The sequence below is a fragment of the Bidens hawaiensis genome, unplaced genomic scaffold, assembly GCF_021521415.1.
Source record: "Bidens hawaiensis isolate Kalapana, Puna unplaced genomic scaffold, B.hawaiensis_p1.1 tig00039495_1, whole genome shotgun sequence".
Classification (NCBI taxonomy): Eukaryota; Viridiplantae; Streptophyta; class Magnoliopsida; order Asterales; family Asteraceae; genus Bidens; species Bidens hawaiensis.
In genome coordinates this window covers 145756-165628 of record NW_027505607.1, presented here as the reverse complement: position 1 = coordinate 165628, position 19873 = coordinate 145756, and the positions used below count along the sequence as shown (strand labels likewise).

Below are 19873 nucleotides of genomic sequence, written 5' to 3'. Positions count from 1 at the left end.
CATATCTAACAATTAACCACATAAAACGACAACAGTAATTAAAGGAGATTTTGGAACTGAAATGAAGAAGTTTATAGTGATTGAAGATGAAGGGAAAGAAATCGTAAATACCGATTGCGATGGTGACTGAAGTGAAAGTGAAAGTGAAGGTTGTTGACGGTTATGAAGGAAGAATAGGTTACCGGAAATTGTGTGCCGGCGGTCAGATTTACGGAAATAGCGATTTCAGTTTCGACCCTCACTCTATGTTTAGGGGGTGTTTGTTTGGGATTCCTTATTTTTACCCCTTCTACACACAATTTAATAATCAATAGCATTACATCAAATAAACCCAACGGTAAGTGAAATGTTGGTAAATTATTTGGCCGGAGTTTTGTTTATGTTCGTTTCTCTAATAAACGAACGAATGAACATGAATAAAAAGTTTGTGTTTGTTTAATTATATTAACAAGGAAAATTGGAGGATAAAGTTAAAATACAATGGGGTTAAAAATGAGAAGGATGAGAAAGAATAGGATTATGACACCTGGCAATCTTCATCTCAACGTGATTTTAGGAGGGAAGGGTATTTTTGGAACTTGATATTTTTGAAACCAGATCACATATATCAATTTAGGATCTCATCTAAATTGAATCAGTAAACAAATCTCTGATCTTATCGTTCTCTCAAACAAATCGAAGATTAAATAATCAATTGATTTATAAACAGATCGAAGATCTCTAACACGATGAACTCAGCTATGAACGATGTTGGATCTGGTACGTATTCTTCTTCTTTTATTTTATTCAATTTATTGATTCAATTAAGTTCGTGCGATTTTGATTCGAATCGTATTATTGATTTAATGTTTTGCTTCAATTAGATAAATCGATTCCTTATTTGTATTGGTTGGAATCGTTAGGCATTGTGCCTTCTGTACTTGTGTTTGTGTCATATTAATTCATTTGTGTGACTGTATCTGCACTATTTGTGTAATTGTGTCATATTAGTTCATGCCATTAGTAAGAGTTCATTTGTTTTACTGTATCTTAATATTATGTCATTGTGTCATATAAGATTATTGTGTAATTGTGTCATATAAGGTTATTGTGTAATTGTGTCATATTAGTTCATTTATAACATCATTGTGTCTAATTGATAAAATAGGTCTTACTTGTGTTTTAATTTATTATAGATTTCTACTAGCATTGTATCTGCACTATCATATCATTGTGTTACAACTAATATGACTGTATCTACACTATTGTGTAATTGTGTCATATAAGATTATTGTGTTATTTATAACATCATTGTGTTTAACTGATAAAATAGGTTTTACTTGTGTTTTAATTTATTATAGATTTCATTTTAACAGAGTTTTATTGATTTTAGATGTTGGAGTTTACAATGAACTTGGTGAAGAACATGTATCCCCTAGTTCTGGAAAAATATATTACACACCTGTCGTGAGTCAATCAATTAAACCTGTTACTGATATGGTGTTTGATTCTGTTGAGCTTGCCTATAGTTTTTATGTTAGCTATGCTCATGCTAGTGGCTTTTGTTGGAAAAATATAAATTGGTGAATGGAAATTAATATATTAAATTATTAATATTAAACTCTTCATATGTTAAAACTATTAAGTAGAGTTTCTTTATGACATTTGATGAGTTTTATTAGAGTATTAAGTCTCTAGTTAAGTGAGACTCATCACTTACCCACAACTCTTGTATGTTTACTAAACTTTGTGTCTTATTTGATAAAAGGGAAAAAGAAGTAGACAAAGAGAGATATACAAGAGAGGTATTTGGAGCATGGAGAACACTTGAAAACCCATTTGTTGAGAACCCATAGAGATGATACTTTCAACTCTATTACATCAACATATTATTCTTCCCATTATTTTTCTTTTCAAGAACACCAATATACCTCGTGCAATCTCGGGTGCAAGTGCCATCTCCGGCAGTATACACACTGTTCCGGTTATTGTACCCTAGGAGACAGACGACTCTTTAGTAGAGACCCGAAATCTGTTTTAAGGGAAGCGTATTGAATACTTGCCTCAACCACGCTCGTATATATTGTTTTGTTCATTTCTTGTTGCAGTCAATGGAGTTAGCCACGTCAAAGAAAAACTAAGACGAATGTGAAGATACTCAACGAGTAAAAGACTCGAGCCAAAAAGTTTCTGTTGAAGTTCTCACCGAAGACATCAACATAAATCCTTATATTAATATAAATTGTATTTTATTTTATTTTCTTTTTGGTTGTGTACACGGCATTTCTCTTGTATAACGAGAGTATCGTTATACTTATTTTATTTTTTATTATTTTTAAATAATATTGTGACCCATGTCCTACAACTTAAAACAGATTTCGTGAGATTGTTGCTACAATCTTAAAACCTTATTTATAAGGATTTTGGGTTCACGAAAATATTGTAATAAAAGGTTTTTGAATTTTTTTTCATGAAACTTTTAGAAATAATTTTGGGAAATATCATTTATAGTACAACATTGTTTTTAGATATTTTAAAAGATTGGAGTACAATCTTATATCTAAAGAGTATTGTGTTACATAACGAAATATTTGATTCGACCGTTTGGTTTAGAAATAGTATTTGTAATCGTTAGTATTCTAACAATAGTGTCAGAAACAGTTTTTGGATAACCGTTGAGATTTTATGTCTAGCAACTGTGTTAGAAATGGTTCTTAGTAATTCATTTTAAAATGATTTTTGTAATCGTTTATATTCTAACTATGGTGTTAGAAACGGTCTTGGAAAACCATTGAGATTTTATTGGTTTTGTTTTAATGATTTTTGCAATCGTTTATGGCTAACAATTGTGTTAGAAATGGTGTTTAGTAAACCAGTCGTTTCTTGTAAACATTAAAAAACTAACGTGCGTGTTAGATCAGGTTTATCGGTTTTTATAAACATGTGTGTTAGAAATGATTACTTTTATAAAATAATATGTTTAAGAAGCTTGTCTAAACACCTCGTTTCCACATGTTTAAGTATCTAACATGCGTGTAAGATACGATTCATTATATATATAAACATATGTGTTTAAAATGTTTTGTGTAAACGTTAATTTTCTGACGGCCGTGTTAGAAAATACTATAGTGAGACGTACATGTATATTTTTGTGAAATAGCGCATAAAAAAAAGATTCTATGTGTGTCTGTTCATATTTCTCCCATTAAGTTACTAATAATTCAAGTATTAACCCGGTGTTAATGACGCGACTTTTGGGCTGTGCACTAGAAAAACCAACAATTTAAAAGGTTTTGCCTTAACGTTTAATGTTTCGTGTATGTATTGTCTTTCGTCTAACGTGTGCGTTAGAATCGTTTATGTTATAACATGTTTGTTAGAAATTGTTTATTTTATAAACCGTACTAGCTGGAAATGTTTTTTGTGGACGTTGAATTTTCTAACGTGTGCGTTAGAAACAATTAGAAATGGTTTATTTTATAAACTCTATCCTTGGAAAACGTTAAGTTTTGTAATGTGCGTTATAACATGTTTTTTTAACATGTGTGCTATAAATTGTTTTAGTACATGAATATTTTATAAAGCCTTATTGATATTAATAATATAATATATTGCAAAACTAAGAAATGATTTAGTATGATTTTTAAACAAAGTTTTGCATTTTTTAAATTTTACAAAATGGTTCGCTACTCTTGCTAAAAGTGGTGTATGTAAAACTAAGATAACGTGCTCAAGGGTACTTTATACTGGAAAACAACTTCGTGTTGTGTGAACAAGATAGATTGTTCAAGCTTTGCCACTTAAGTGTAGTAATGGTAACAACTTGATGTTAATTTGAACATATTTGTTCAAGAATATGGTTTCAAAATTGAAACGAGGATATGTGTGCATGGAGTTCTATTTGAGGGAGTACCTTAATACAAAGTATAAAATGATATTATTGAAATGATTTCGGTTGGATGATGAAAGTGTTGAAGATAATAATAACACTTTGAGATTTGATGTCTAAACGTCGTCTATTTATCCATTTGAATATTTATTATTAAAAATTGTTTTATATTTTATGTTGTGGTTTCGGTTGTTTTATTATTTTGTGTTCAATACCTTCGGATAACACCTGCAGTTTTACAATCAAATACAACAATATTATAGTGACACAAAATTATTTTATAGGTTTTTTTTAACTCAAACTTAATGTTAATAAAAAAGGAATAATTTTTGGATAGTACAAAAGGGATTTTGCATAAGAAATAACTTGTGAGTTATTGCAATGACTAAAAGCTAAGACGAGACATCAAATATATAAAAACATCATGAGAGTTTCATAAGAAAATGTGGTGAGTGTACTGAGATAAAACACACAAGAACGAGATATGTCATCTAATGTTGAGAGCATCAACATGGAGATGCACAATTGTGTGTTTTCGATAATTATAACATATGAAAGAAATATATGTTATTCTTATAAATGAGTTTATAAATCTTATGAGATCTATTATATGTAAGAAGAGTTTATAAATCTTGTGATAATTATAACATATGAAAGAAATAGCTAGTGATGGACTTATAGATAATTATATTGCCATAAATGTTGTTGGAACTATTTAGAGGATTTATTTTCAATTTTGGAAATGTGGTCCAATAAATAGTTGCATTGAAACAACAATAGAAATATTTACATCAGTTTAGGCAATTAAGAATGTTACGTTGTTGAAAGTCAATCTAATTGACTAAATCTCCAAATATTAGTGATTTATATTGTTATTATTCATTATGTTTGTGATGAATGTGTTCATCAAAGCGACTTGGATTGAAGACTTACGTTGAAGCCTTGGAGGTTAAAGGCAACCGAGTTATAACCTTAATGGATGAATTAAGTATTGTTTAAAGGCATTCCAAAAGACGAGGCTTAGGAATAGTAAAATGAAATATGATTATTTTGTCCAAATTGATAAATGAATGTTCGGAAAAGATAATGCGTTATCTTTTAAAGCTGTGAAGGATCAGAATGATGCATCTTCTGTTCACATGCTAGAGTATTGTAGTCTAAAGCATACTAGACTAGTACTTGTTACTTATGGTGCTTTGCGAAGACTAATTAACTTGAAACATTCAAAACATACACAAGAAAGAATTTGTGTATAGACAAATGTAAAGAAGGTTTTCATCCAATCTAAGGAAATGACATAACTTATGAGGATCTTAAGAAGATCTCAATTTTCTAGGTTTGTCCAAGATAGTGGATTTATGATGGTTTGTTAACAAGCTTTTATGACCAATTTAGCTTAAAGGCTAATAAGTGGTGGAAGCTTACACTAAGGCAAGTATTACTCTATGAGAAAGCATTGATGAACTCGCTAATACAATGACGTGCTCTTGTTCAAATAATGAGTGTCAAGTTTATCCTTAGTAATGTTAAACAAACAAAATCCAAATGAAAGAAATGTGGGGGAAGCCATTTAAGAAGAAACCCCTTAGGGGTATGTACAAATGGTAATTAAGGTGACTTCTCAAGCGTGTGAAGAAAGAGAGAATCTTTACTTAACCCATCTGCAAGTTGGATAATGTTTTCCAATAATACTTAAATGTGGGGGTGTCTTGCATTTTAACTTGAAAGGTTTAGCAATGAGGATTGTTGTAAAACAATCTAACATTGTAAACACACGACTAAGTGGAGCACAAAAATGTCATACTACATAATGGACATGTGTTTGCCTTAATGATAAGTGTATCTTAAAAAGACAAATGTTATAACCAAATTCTGGTGGCCACTGAGGTTATAGTCTTAGAAAATTGACAATAGGCAAAATTAATTTATAAATGAAGAACACATCATGACAACTGATCTCAACTACACAAGTTATCTGTAGTGACTAGACAAAGTCAACAATAATGTAATGGATCCAACAACCTGAGGGTTTAGTAGAGATCATGTTTGTAAGACCCCGAATCCCGGGAATCCTACAGTTGGTAATCACATCCACAATTTCACCAAAAATTTAAAACCAAACGTTTCATTTTATTTAAAACCAGTTCAGAGTAATCTAACAGCGGAAATTCATAAGCATCAAAAATTTCCAAAACCGGAAAAGTACCAAATAATAAACAGTGGGAAAAGTTAAGTATCTAAAATCCCAAAACTGAATATAAAGTGAAGTGTTTGTTTTATTTTAAAGTCCTCGTCTAGAAATGCCTTCAACTCCGAGTAGCATCCATTTCTTAACCTGAAAATCAATCTAACATACACACAAAGTAAGCTAGAGCTGAGTGAGTTCAAGTTTTCGTAAACAATAATTCATACTTTTGTTTCAAAGTTATAGCTCTAAACATAAGAGAGGATAATTATAAAATACTTAAATTTAGTTCACCAAATAGTACATACATCGTCGAACACACGTACACGGGCCTCTCCACCACGAGTCAAGACTTGAGTAATATATTTGACCCGGACGCGGTAAGACCTAAGCACGTGACACGAGCCTCCCTGCCACAAGTCAAACCCGAGTAATATATTTGGCTCGGTCATAGCTTACATATCTAAACACGTGATACGGGCCTCTCCACCACGAGTACAACCCGAGTAATATATTTGACCCGATCACGGTTTAACATACAACGGGCCTCTTCACCATGGGATTTTAAAATCCCGAGTAATATATTTGACCCGCCAAAATGATGATCATGCCACACGGGCCTCTCCACCACGGGATTTGAAGACCCGAGTAATATATTTGACCCGGCCGCAATCACCATGCACACACACATCAATAAGCCTACTCACATCATTCTTAGTCACAAGGAACTAAATGTCATCACACAACCATAGGTTATAAGGTAACACATACTCATACATATATATGATCCCCAAATATACCACATCGTAAGTAAGCCATCCTTTGTCACAAATGGCTAACTAACATCACTAATTATAGGCCATAGGGTAACACATACACATACATATATATATATATATATATATGTATATATATCATCCCAAAATATACCACATTAAAAGCAAGCCTATGGGCCATAAGGTAATATATAATAATCAGTCCGATACATGAACTAAGTAAATAGGTCTACTCATATTCAATTACTACCCAGCCTATTAACATCCTCGAGTCTAGACCATAACTAGGTATATAACCTTAAGAAATTTATGACCAAATGAGTCTAAAATATCCTAAGGCACAGAATGTGACTCACACTGGGTTTTCATAATTGCACAAACATTATCCAAACAATACAACGATCTTCAAATTGTTTTAACAAGTAAAATCTGGTAAAATTGTAATTGAGTGTGTATGCCAACCCAAAACGTAAAAAGAGGCATCATGAACTCACCTGACACAAGACACGTATTCACCATGAGCTAGATAATCCCTAAGTAATCCCAAAACTCAAACACCTGCCGGTTTACATACAAACATTACAAACGACATCGAAAGGACTCGTTTATCCTACGAGACGTTCTAACATGGTTCGAGTTACCTAAAGCCTCGACCTCATCAAACTCAATCATAACAGCCCCCGAGCCTTACATTCACCAACACGGCCCTTAGATACTCCCGGGAATAAAGACTTCCCAATTTACCCCCGGAAGTACTAGGTGACACTAACACGCGCGTCTAAGAGTTGTTTAGGCCATTAACATCCAACTCAGCCCCGTGTGGACCCAATATGATAAAATCACAGCCAACAAGTCCACACGACGCTACACGAATCAAATGGGTCGATAACCCGCAAGTACAACGCACTAACTATTCAATAAACGCAATTGCGCGTTGTACCGACCCGTTTGAGAAACCGACAACCAATTCAGCCCCATAACTTATAAAAATGATTTTTCAACAGCCCGTACATCAAACCAAGTTCCTCCGAGCTGAATTGGTCGTTAATCACTTCAACTCTCGCGTTAAACGCAGCAAACTACAATTCTAGTCAACCGAACACTAAAAATCAAACTACAACTAGTTGACCAATCTAACGAACACCAATGAACATGATTTTTAAGTATGATATACTAGACATACCTAGGAAGATTGTGGTGCAAAAACCTCAGCCGAAACAGCCCCGAAACTGCCCAATTGGACAGCCACCCGGTAACCTAAAACAAGCGGTTTAACGACGAATAAACGAGCCATAAGGATGAATTAAGGTGAAAAAGAGTTGTAGACATCAAATACCGACCTGGAATTGAACGTTTGGAGGCCGGGTGATGGCTGGTTGCACGAAAATCGAGAAGGGGGGGAGGGGGTAGTGGCGCCGATCGGAGGTGGGTGTTGGGGTTAGGGTTAGATTTTTTTTTAATAAAATATATTAACAATATAATACATTCTGGCCCCTCCACTTTACTAAGGGTTGCACATGTAAGAAGAGTTAAGTAAGATACGCTTACGAAGGTGGCAAGGAGCTCTCGGGAGAATGCCGGGTCAAGCCCGGGAGGTGCACACCACACTACAAGGTTAAACCTTTTATCGGAAATTAACGGACGTTACAATGTTGTGGAATGAGACTAAAGCCCATGAAAAAGGGTATATAAAGGAAGCCTAACTTAGTTGACTGGAGATCCCAATATCTAAGTTCAATAGGACAACCTAATTATATATCCAAAGGTGGTCACTATGGGGGCATAACTTATGTATAAGTTGACACATAAGATAATATATATATCCTCCTAAATTATAAAAGGAGTCTACTTACTTCCTAGTCCATTCCTATAACAACAGTGACATATTGTGAGGCTAAGCATAATACATGGTTAATGATTTGTGTAAATCATTATAACCTTAATGCTTTTAATGATTTATGGATAACACCTATGTGAAAGAGAAGTGGGGTCTCTTCGAATGAAATTGTGGGGTGCGCAATTCCTAGAGCTTTCACAGAACCAGGCTAGTGTTCTATGACCATAATGGACACAACAATGAGGAGATATGCCTGGCTAGGGAGAGTATTGTGTGAAGTGTATTGTCGTCTACACCAATGCGGGTTTGTTCAAGGACATCGCGTCTACTAACCGCTAGGAGACTAAGTATACTACACAAGGAAGGTTCAAAGCTAACACCTACCTATCCTGCAATACTTAACTGTCGAGGTTACATTGGATATTTTGTATGTTTTGATTAATCTCCATTCATGTGGGGGATTGTTGGAAAAATATAAATTGGTGAATGGAAATTAATATATTAAATTACTAATATTAAACTCTTCATATGTTGAAACTATTGAGTAGAGTTTCTTTATGACACTTGATGAGCTTTATTGGAGTATTAAGTCTCTAGTTAAGTGAGACTCATCACTTACCTACAACTCTTGTATGTTTACTAGACTTTGTGTCTTATTTGATAAAAGGGAAAAAGAAGTAGACAAAGAGAGATATACAAGAGAGGTATTTGGAGCATGGAGAACACTTGAAAACCCATTTGTTGGGAACCCATAGAGATGATACTTTCAACTCTATTACATCAACATATTATTCTTCCCATTATTTTTCTTTTCAAGAACACCAATATACCTCGTGCAATCTCGGGTGCGAGTGCCATCTCCGGCAGTATACACATTGTTCCGGTTATTGTACCCTAGGAGACAGACGACTCTTTAGTAGAGACCCAAAATCTGTTTTAAGGGAAGCGTATTGAATACTTGCCTCAACCACGCTCGTATATATTGTTTTGTTCATTTCTTGTTGCAGTCAATGGAGTTAGCCACGTCAAGGAAAAACTAAGACGAATGTGAAGATACTCAACGAGTGAAAGACTCGAGCCAAGAAGTTTCTGTTGAAGTTCTCACCGAAGACATCAACATAAATCTTTGTATTAATATAAATTGTATTTTATTTTATTTCCTTTTTGGTTGTGTACACGGTATTGTACTACGGTATTTCTCTTGTATAACGAGAGTATCATTATACTTATTTTATTTTTTATTATTTTTAAATAATATTGTGACCCATGTCCTACAACTTTAGTGTTAGGTAGAATAGTGGATACTCTAATCATTGTCTTCTTAAATTGAAGTATTATGTTTATTCTAAGGAAGGGTTTGAAACTAGAAGTGAGTATAGTACATTAGACCATGCAAATAATGGTAAAAGAAAGTGTAGGAAACCATCCAAGAGAACCGGATGCGGTGCACAATCAAGTTTTGGTTGAATGATAAAAACAAGTACGAGGTTTATGCTTTTTGTAGAAGAACATAACCATAGCTTTGTCCATTAAGATGATATTCAGTTTTTAACATCTGTGAGAAGGCTGGATTATGTAAAAGAAAGTACTATTCAGGCGTTGTCTAAAGTAAGCCTAGGACCTGTTAGAGCATTTAACATTTTGAAGAGTTTATATGGTGGTTATGAGCAGGTAGGTGCAACAAAAAATGATTTTAAGAATTTTAAGATATGTCAAAATGAATATATTAGTGAATATGATGCAGATATGGTAATTAAACGCCTTGAGAAGAAAAAGAAGTATTGTCCCAATTTTTCGTTTGAATATACTATTAAAGAAGACGGATCTTTAGGTGGTTTGTTTTGGGTTGATGAGGATTCAAAGAAGAGTTACTTGGTTTTTGGTGATGTTGTAGGATTTGATACGACCTATCGATCAAACAAGTAACACTCAAAACTTCATTGTGTCTTTTCTTCATTCATTGTGTTATATTTTGTTTAACGTTTTGATTTTGTTTATGTAGATATGATTTGGTTCTTGTTCCGTTTACTGGTATAGATAACCACAACAAGAATATTACACTTGGTGCTACGCTTCTCGGATCTGAAACTGCTGAATCATACATGTGGTTGTTGAGGGCATATCTTAATGCTTTTGGTTCTTTACCTAAAGTAGTTGTTACTGACGAAGATGCTGCTATGAAGAGGGCTATTCAGGATGTTATGCCAAATATCCGACATAGATTATGTATGTGGCATATTTGGGAGAAAGTGACTAGTAAGGTATTTATTATTCTGTTTTATGTTTTGATTTATTTTTTGTACATTGTGTCTTTTTTCATGTTCAAAATATTTGTAGTTTGTGTCTTTTTTATGTACATTGTGTCTTTATTAATGTTCAAATATTTTTTTGTAGATAGTTTTTATGCTGCATTGTGTCTTTTTTATCTACATTGTGTTTTTATTAATGTTTAAATATTTTGTAAATAGTTTTATGCTGCATTATGTCTTTTTTATGCTGTATTGTCTTTTTTATCTACATTGTGTCTTTATTAATGTTCAAATATTTTGTAGATAGTTTTATGTTGCATTGTGTCTTTTTTATATACATTGTGTCTTTTTTATCTACATTGTGTCTTTATTAATGTTCAAATATTTTTTGTAGATAGTTTTATGCTGCATTGTGTCTTTTTTTTATCTAATTGTGTCTTTATTAATGTTCAAATATTTTGTAGATAGTTTTATGCTGCATTGTGTCTTTTTTATATACATTGTGTCTTTCTAAATTGTGTCTTTTTTCATGTTTAAATATTTATAGGTTGGGCCAGCAACGCCTAATGTTTCTAAGTTCAAAGAACAATTAGCTCAGATTGTGTGGACGGATTCAATTACAACTAACGAGTTTGAAGAGAAATGGCATTCAATTCTTTCTGAGTTTGGATTAAGCGATCATGAGTGGTTGGTTGATCTTTATAAGATTAGACATGACTGGATACCTGCCTACTATCTACAGGAGAATTTTTCTGGACTTATGCGTACCACGTCAAGATTAGAAAGTGAGAACCATTTTTTTAATCAATTTTGTAATCCAAGGTCCATATTAGTTGAGTTTTTTAGTCACTTTGAATATGCAATTGAGGCTCAAAGGTATGAGCATAGGTTTAATGATCATGAATCTCAATACACTGTACCTGGATTTATGAATCCATCATTTGCTCTTGAGAGTCAAGCTGCAAAAATTTTTACGCAGACGATTTTTTTCGATCAGCAATTGGAGATAGAGGATGGTATTCATAGTTGTGCTTCTGTTACTAGACAACAAGTTGGTGATTTTATGAAGTTTGAAATTGAAGATTTGAAGCAGCCATGCTCTTTATTTTTTGAGGTATTAATTGTGTCATTATCTGTTTTCATTGTGTAATATTTTTTAAAAGCTATTAATACTGTTTAGTTCATTTGTGTCTTGTGATAATGCTATTAATTGTGTCATTATTCTGTATTTTGTATGTTTTCATTGTGTTATATTTTTAATGCTATTAGCTGTCTAAGTTCATTTTGTTTCTTTGTGATAATGCTATTCATTGTGTCATTTATTCTGTATTTTTATGTGTTTTCATTGTGTCATTATTCTGTATTTGTGTGTTTAGTTCATTTGTGCTATTCATTGTGTAATTTTTAAATGATATTAGTTGTTTCATTATTATGTATTTGTGTATTTAAAAGTTAATCCTTTTTGTTTGGGTTCTTTTTTCTATAGGTTATGTTTCGAAGTGCAGATCAAACAATGTCATGCAGCTGCAGAAGATTTGAACTGTTTGGATTACTATGTAGACATATTTTTTATGTTCTTAGAATCTGTTTCGTAACAGAATTCCCGAAGAAGTATATGGTTAGGTGATGGAGAAAGGAAGTTGTTGCAAATATGTCACTTAGGCCCGAAGAATTTGGGAAAAATGGTGATGATGTTGAAGTTGTTCTTCGTGAACTCAGGTTTGCACATAAGTATATTATAAATATATTGGTTAGTGATAAAGAACAGTTGTGTCTTTATAGAGATTATGTCAAAGGTTATATGCCTAATGCTGATGCGGCTCAAGTTGTCGCCCCGCCCCCTAGCTGGAGAGATAGATTTGCAGAAATGACTGGAATGAGAAAACCATGTAGTGTTACAATCAGAAATCCTGTTAGAACAAGAACAAAAGGATGTGGGAGTCAAAAACGCTCTAAGTCAGCTCGTGAGATAGCAATCAGTCATGCTGGGGACAAACAAAGGGTATGTAGTTTCTGCAAAGGTGTTGGTCACAATATACGTACTTTCAAGTTTACAAAGCATTAAAGAGAAAGAAGCATCAACCAGTTCAGGAGTTTCTTGTTTGCAAGATTCAGAGTCTCAATGATTTCAACTTTTAGTTATACTTTATATAGATTGTGTCATAATCAGTGGCGGATCTAGGAATTTTTTCCAATGGGTTCACTGTTACATAATAAATTTTTGGCTCGGTTCGATGGTTTGGGTTGGATATAAAACCAAGACCAGCACGCATGAGATAAGGTTTAGTAGAGACACCAAGTATTAGTGACCTATAAGTCGCCTATAGATGGCAAAATGAGTTGGTCGGGTTGTCTAACAGACTAATGGGTTCGGGTTATAATAAGACTAAAAACAGATCAAATGTGTTCAATTGGTAAATTTGTTATTTGTTTTATTACGTTTATGGTGGCTACTGGCTAGTGATGATGGTGAGTGATGGCAACCGGTATTCACATCCATACCAATAGGCTGTCATATGATTAGGTGCTTTTAAAAAAATAAAACGTCATTTGTAGTTACAGAAATAAGCTTAGTGATTTATGCTGCCTATTCTATTAGCTACAGTTTTAATCCCATTTATACAATATGAGGTTCAAATATGAGTGTGTGATTGAATAGAAAAGATCTTTTATGCCGCCCATATGATAAGTAACCGCCTTGACCAGTTGACTTATATAAATTGATAAATGATAACTAAACAAAACGAACACCAAAGAAAACTAAATGTCAGATGATGATCTTTCATTACCTTCACAGTAGCTTACATCTCAAGGATGAACTGCAGCTAACATGATAATTGTGGGCTACTCCCACCTTTTCCTAACCCGAACAATAACTTTATTAATAGTTTCAACAAATCAAATCAACAAATTTCAGCATAATCATTCTAGTTTCAACAAATAAACAAAAATGTTCGATCAAAACATCAAATTTAAATGAAAAATAAGCATACCGGAACGGGTTAATGGATTAAAATTCACATAAAAAGTCATGAAGGGGAGCTAGGGAGGAAAGTAGGCAAGCAGCGTTGTTGGAAGGCGGCAGGCGGTAGCTGCACTGGTTTGGCTGGCCTGAGGTTCGATGGAATTTTGTCAAGTGAAGTGGTGGCTGTGTGTCTGCTGTATGGGATTAAAAAAAATATGTATGCAAGTACTGGAATCGAACCCGGGTTCTCATAGTATGCAGGTGGAGTACTTACCACTAGACCGTAACCTCTATTTGTAAATCGTTCACTAAACATTTTATATATGGGTTCACTCAAGTATTTTATATAGGCGTTTTATTAAAATTTCGAAACTCAGTGGGTTCCCATGAACCCACAACAAACATAGTAGATCCGCCCCTGGTCATAATGGCCATTGTGTCATACTGGGAAGACACAAAATGCAGTGACTTACTTTTTGCTTTTTACTTCGGTTTTTATTTATCTAATGATCATTGTGTTACACTAGAATATTGTTTGCAATAATCTTTAGTTTTTATGCTCATTTGTGTCATGCTGGAATATTGTGTCATATTTGTAATATTGTATTATATTTTTAAAGACATTGTAAATTTTGTCTCGCAATGTGTTACAACTAATATGACTGTGTGTGGACCAAGATTATTGTGTAATTGTGTCATATAAGATTATTATGTAATTGTGTCATATTTTTAATATTGTGTTATAATGTTCATTGTGTCATATTTTAAAAGACATTCTAAATTTTTTCATCAGAATGTGTATGCTTTTTTTTGTTTTTTGTTATCGTGTAAAATGATACTTTTCATTGTGTAATATTAAAACAGAGTAACCTTGTGTTTTTGCTATTGTGTAACATAGTACCTTTCATTATGTAATATCAAAACAGAGTAACCAAAACAGAGTAACAAAATAGTACCTTTCATTGTGTAATATCAAAACAATGTAACCAAAATAGAGTAGCTAGCCATAAGTGTTTTCAACCATTCAAGGAAACCAAAATAGAGTATCCATACATTTCTAAACCATTCAAGCATCAAAGTCCAAACCATGCAGTCATTCAAGGAAACAAAAACAGAGTAACATAAGTGTTTTCAACAATAACCAACAACTTAAAACTAACCATACTTCCGCCTTTAATCCACTTTCGCAGACAACCTTTTTACTATTTTTTTTTTTGCATTTTCCTGTAGCTTCTTTCTTTCATCTACTGGCTTTCCCATATAAAGCTTCACCCTTTCTGTAACAAAGTCTCTGTTTTCGTTTATGTCATGCAAAGCAATCTTAGTGACATACTTTTAGCGCAAATCTATGATTTGCGCCTCCTGCTTTTTTGTTGCTTCCTTCTCAAATCCACAAGCCCAATCCCTAGCTTCTTCACCCTTATATGTTTCCATATGCCTCATTGCAAAAATACCACAATCTAGTTTGTTGAAGTTTTCCATGGCATTTGCAATACTTCTAATGTTGTAGCTTTCATAAGCTTTGCCTTGGGGTGTGATATTTGATCAAGATAAGCTTCAAAAGCTTGTTTCTGGAAACAAAAAAAAAATTAGTTGTGTTTTCTGAAAACAAAAAAGGTGTGATGTATGATCAACAATTTGTATACTTACTTTTTTTCTGTCGCAGCCATTGCATATGACTTTAGAGCTTAATTTTGATGCCATGTTGTCAATGATAACAGTCTTTGTGTCTTTAAGGTTGAAGCAAATGAGATAAAAGTGATGTGATTGAATAATAGGTATAAATATAATATCAATGCCTTCAATAGATTCAAAATTTTCTTTCCTTAAAAGGTTAGCCATTGAAGTCCTGAACTGATCAAATCTGTTGGCTTGATCTGCATTGAAGTCAAACTGTATACAATTATATTAGATATTATGACACAAAAAGGCACAATGACACAATTATGCATTTTATGACACAATGAATTGCATTGTGTCTTAAGAAACTAACATGCTTTATGACACAATGATATGCATTATGCAAAATTATGTTTTACTTGTTTACTTAAAATCGTTGGGGACAATCATTGTACTTACAATCATTGTGCCCTAAGACAATGATATGCATTTTATGACACAATGAACCGCATTGTGTCTTAAGAAACTAACATGCATTTATGACACAATGATATGCATTATGACACAATTTGACAAAACAACATTCATTGTGCCTTTTGAGAAATTTTTTATTTGTGTTTTATTTGTTTACTTAAAACAACAATATTTATTGTACTTACAATAATTGGGACATTGCAAAACAGACAATATACAGAATTCTTTCCCCTTGTCTTCTCTCCATTGTTTAAAATATGTGACCATGCATTTATAACATGGGCATGTAGTTCAACTCCTGGCATCAAGCTTTCCAATTCAACTCTTGGCAATGATATGACATCTGTGATCAAGAATATATCATCCCTGGAAAAAACGGTAATGTATTAATAGCAATTTACACAGATCATTGTGTTAAATAATGTAATAAAGTTTTAAAAGGTAGTTTGTACCAAATGTATTATGTCCCTGTAAATATTTAGGATGAAACATTATTCTCAGATTGTGTCCTTTTGTCTGTCATAACAACTTGTCTTTGAACGAAAGAAGAGCACAGGATTTCAGCCAAATTCCTATTTCTTTCAGGTCTTTTTTTGCTCCTGTTCCTCATTCTGTTGCTGTCTTACACTTGAAATTGGTCCAGCAATAATAACATTTTTAAGTGGTGTGATGTAGTCATGCACTTCTATTTGAAGGATGGGTAATTTCTTTATTATTTCATCAACATCAACAACTTTTTCAACACCTTCATTCATTTAAAATATGACACAATCAAAATATAACACAACAGATTATGACACATCAGACTTTATGACAGTAGTTTTAGAATATGACACAACATATACGTACCTTGAGGTGATTTTTTAACCTCATACACATCGTCATTTTTCTTTTTTTCCCTTTCAACCATACCTTCATCCATTTAAAAGATGACACAATCAAAATATAAACAACAGACTTTATGACACAACATACTTATGACACAACCTATACGTACCTTAAGACAATTGTTTAACCTCATCCACATCGGCCTTTTTCTATTTCCCCTTCTTTAACCATACCTTGATCCATACCTTCATCCATTTAAAATATGACACAATCAAAATATAACAAAGCAGATTATGAACAAAACAGACTTTATGACATAGTAGTTTTAGAATATGACACAACATACTTATGACATAACCTATACGTACCTTGAGACGATTGTTTAACCTCATCCACATCGTCCTTTTTCTGTTTTTTCCCTTCTTCAACCATGCGTGCTTCATCTTTTTTTTTCTTTTGACCTGACATACATTTTTGTTATCGTTTTTCTTTGCTCATCAGCTATGTCTTTCTTTTTATCCTTTCCATCTTCATAATTATTTGAAATCCAGTTAAACACAGTAGATTATGCCACAACAGAATATAACAACGTAGATTATGACACAATAGACTTTTTATCACGCAATACACATGTACCTTGAGACAATCTTTTAACCATATTCACTTGGTTCTTATTCTTTTCTCGCACTTTTTCAACCATTTTCCGTGCACCTTTTTCTTCAACATTCATTGTGCTTTTTGTTGCTCCCACCGCAGATTCTGGTATTGGTGGTGTAGGTTGAGACAAATGCAAGTCAAAGCCTGGTAACTCCAACATTTGTGATTCCGTAATTTCAAATGGTGTACTATCAATAGCTTTTCTTTTTTCCACACCCATGTCAGCTTGCTTAACTTCATCTTGGTCGATTTTGTGAAACTTCTTTAGCAAAAGTCCCCATTCCTCTTTTCGTTGTCTGATCAACCCACCTTGTGGTAAATGAATAATTCCCTTTTGTAACAAAACCTCAATTTTCTCCCCATGTTCATCAAATTGTTTCATCTCTTTCTTCAACATACTCGCCAACATCTGTAAAAACAAAGAAATATTTTTTTATTATTTACAAATATTATAAAGAAAATGTAATATAATTAATCTAATTATCATACCTCCTCTGTCTCCAAGGAGTCAGAGTCATCTTTACCAGATTCTGTCTCCATTGTGTCATATTCACATGATTCTGTTTCTAATGACTCATCTTCATCTGACCCATCCTCATCTGACTCCTTTTCTAATTCAGGTTCTTCTAATACTAATCGCATATTACACAATGAATATATTATTAAATCATGTTAACCATAGTCAATGAAACAGAATATAATATGACATAATAGATTATATACCTTGTATATTTGCTTGAAAATCACTTTCATTGTGTCTTTTTATAACAACTTTTAATGACTTTTTCGGTTCTTCAACTTTTTCATTCATTGTGTCTTTTTCTTTTTTTATAAGAATGATTTCCTTAAATTCCACTAATGTGGTGAAATCAATCTTTCCAAGTGTTTTAGAATCTTTAACCCATTTCCCCTTTGCTGAAAGCTTTTGTCTCTGATTGTTATATATAATCTGCTAATAGTAAAAGAAACAATAATCATCAAACTATGTAACTTTAATTGTGTAATATATATTTTGATTATTTTACCGCGAGTAACAGCATGGGACCATTGGAAAGTGCATCAACATCACCGGTCCATCCTCTCTGTGTTTTTTTGAGACAATCTATAATGTAGTCACACCAACTCAAGCTTCTTATGTCGGTGTTTTTCATGACAGATGTCAAAAACCTTTGATTGACTGTATTGCTCATCATCGTCTCCCCGATCATAGTGAAAAACATAACCAGGAAGTTAAGTTTAAACATCCTTCCATAGTCTTTTCTGTTCTTCATTTTATCACTGAAATAGCTTACAAATATCTTCTGAGGTATGCTATCACCAAATTGACTCCTCCATTCTTTAACAACATGATCCTTTTTGTTTGGCTTTTTCTTTGTTTGTACCTTCACATAACCATTTGGTATTCCAAAAACTTCATTGATCAATGCATTTGTTATATTGAAACGTAGGACCCCATCAAATACCAAGTTTGTTACTGGATCCTAGTTTTCAAGAAGCAATTAAGCAAAAGCAGTAGGGACTGTGTGTGGATTTATCGACAACGTTTCACCAAACTCCATCTCCATTACTGCTTTTCTTTGGTTTTCATCAAATTATCAATAAAATCTGTTAGGTTAGATGGTGAACACCTCATGTTTAATTTTTGATGTGGGAATGTGAAGTATTTTGGTTCTTGTTTCTTTTTTGGAACTACAGCCAATGTCATCTTCCTCTTCTTCTTTTTTAGTTCTTTCTTTTGATCTTCTTCTTTCTTCCTCTTTTTGCTAGTTTGTTCATCGTCTACTTCTGGTTAAGAAAGACTTGAATAGGCATCATCAAGTCTACAGAAAAGACACAATGATCTAATATGACACAATGGTAATAATGATGTATAACACAAGCAGAATTTAACACAATAGGTTATAAGACAAGCAGAGTAAGAAATGAAATGCTTATTTGACACAATTACACAATAGTCAATTTACACAATGACACAATAGAGCAGAGTCAGCAACTGAAATGCTTATTTGACACAACTACACAATAGTCAAGCTACACAATGACACAATAGAGCAGAGTCAGCAACTAAAATGCTTATTTGACACAATAACACAATAGTCGATTTACACAATGACACAATAGATCAGAGTCAGAACTGAAATGCTTATTTGACACAACTACACAATAGTCAAGCTACACAATGACACAATAGAGCAGAGTCAGCAACTGAAATGCTTATTTGACACAACTACACAATAGTCAATTTACATAATGACACAATAGAGTAGAGTTAGCAACTGAAATGCTTATTTGACACAACTACACAATAGTCAAGCTACACAATGACACAATAGAGCAGATCCAGCAACTGAAATGCTTATTTGACATAATTACACAATAGTTAATTTACACAATGACACAATAGAGCTGAGTTG

The 19873-nt window shown here is 33.1% G+C and overlaps 1 protein-coding gene across 1 annotated transcript; it reads left to right on the top strand.

The window, feature by feature from the left end:
• The first annotated feature begins 10412 nt into the window (after positions 1-10412).
• On the top strand, positions 10413-12510 carry LOC143614252 (protein FAR1-RELATED SEQUENCE 5-like). Its single transcript, XM_077087745.1, has 6 exons — positions 10413-10588; positions 10669-10927; positions 11463-12029; positions 12185-12241; positions 12292-12312; positions 12421-12510. Exons 1-6 carry the CDS (start codon positions 10413-10415, stop codon positions 12508-12510), a joined length of 1170 nt encoding a protein of 389 aa, XP_076943860.1.
• The last annotated feature ends 7363 nt before the right edge of the window (positions 12511-19873 follow it).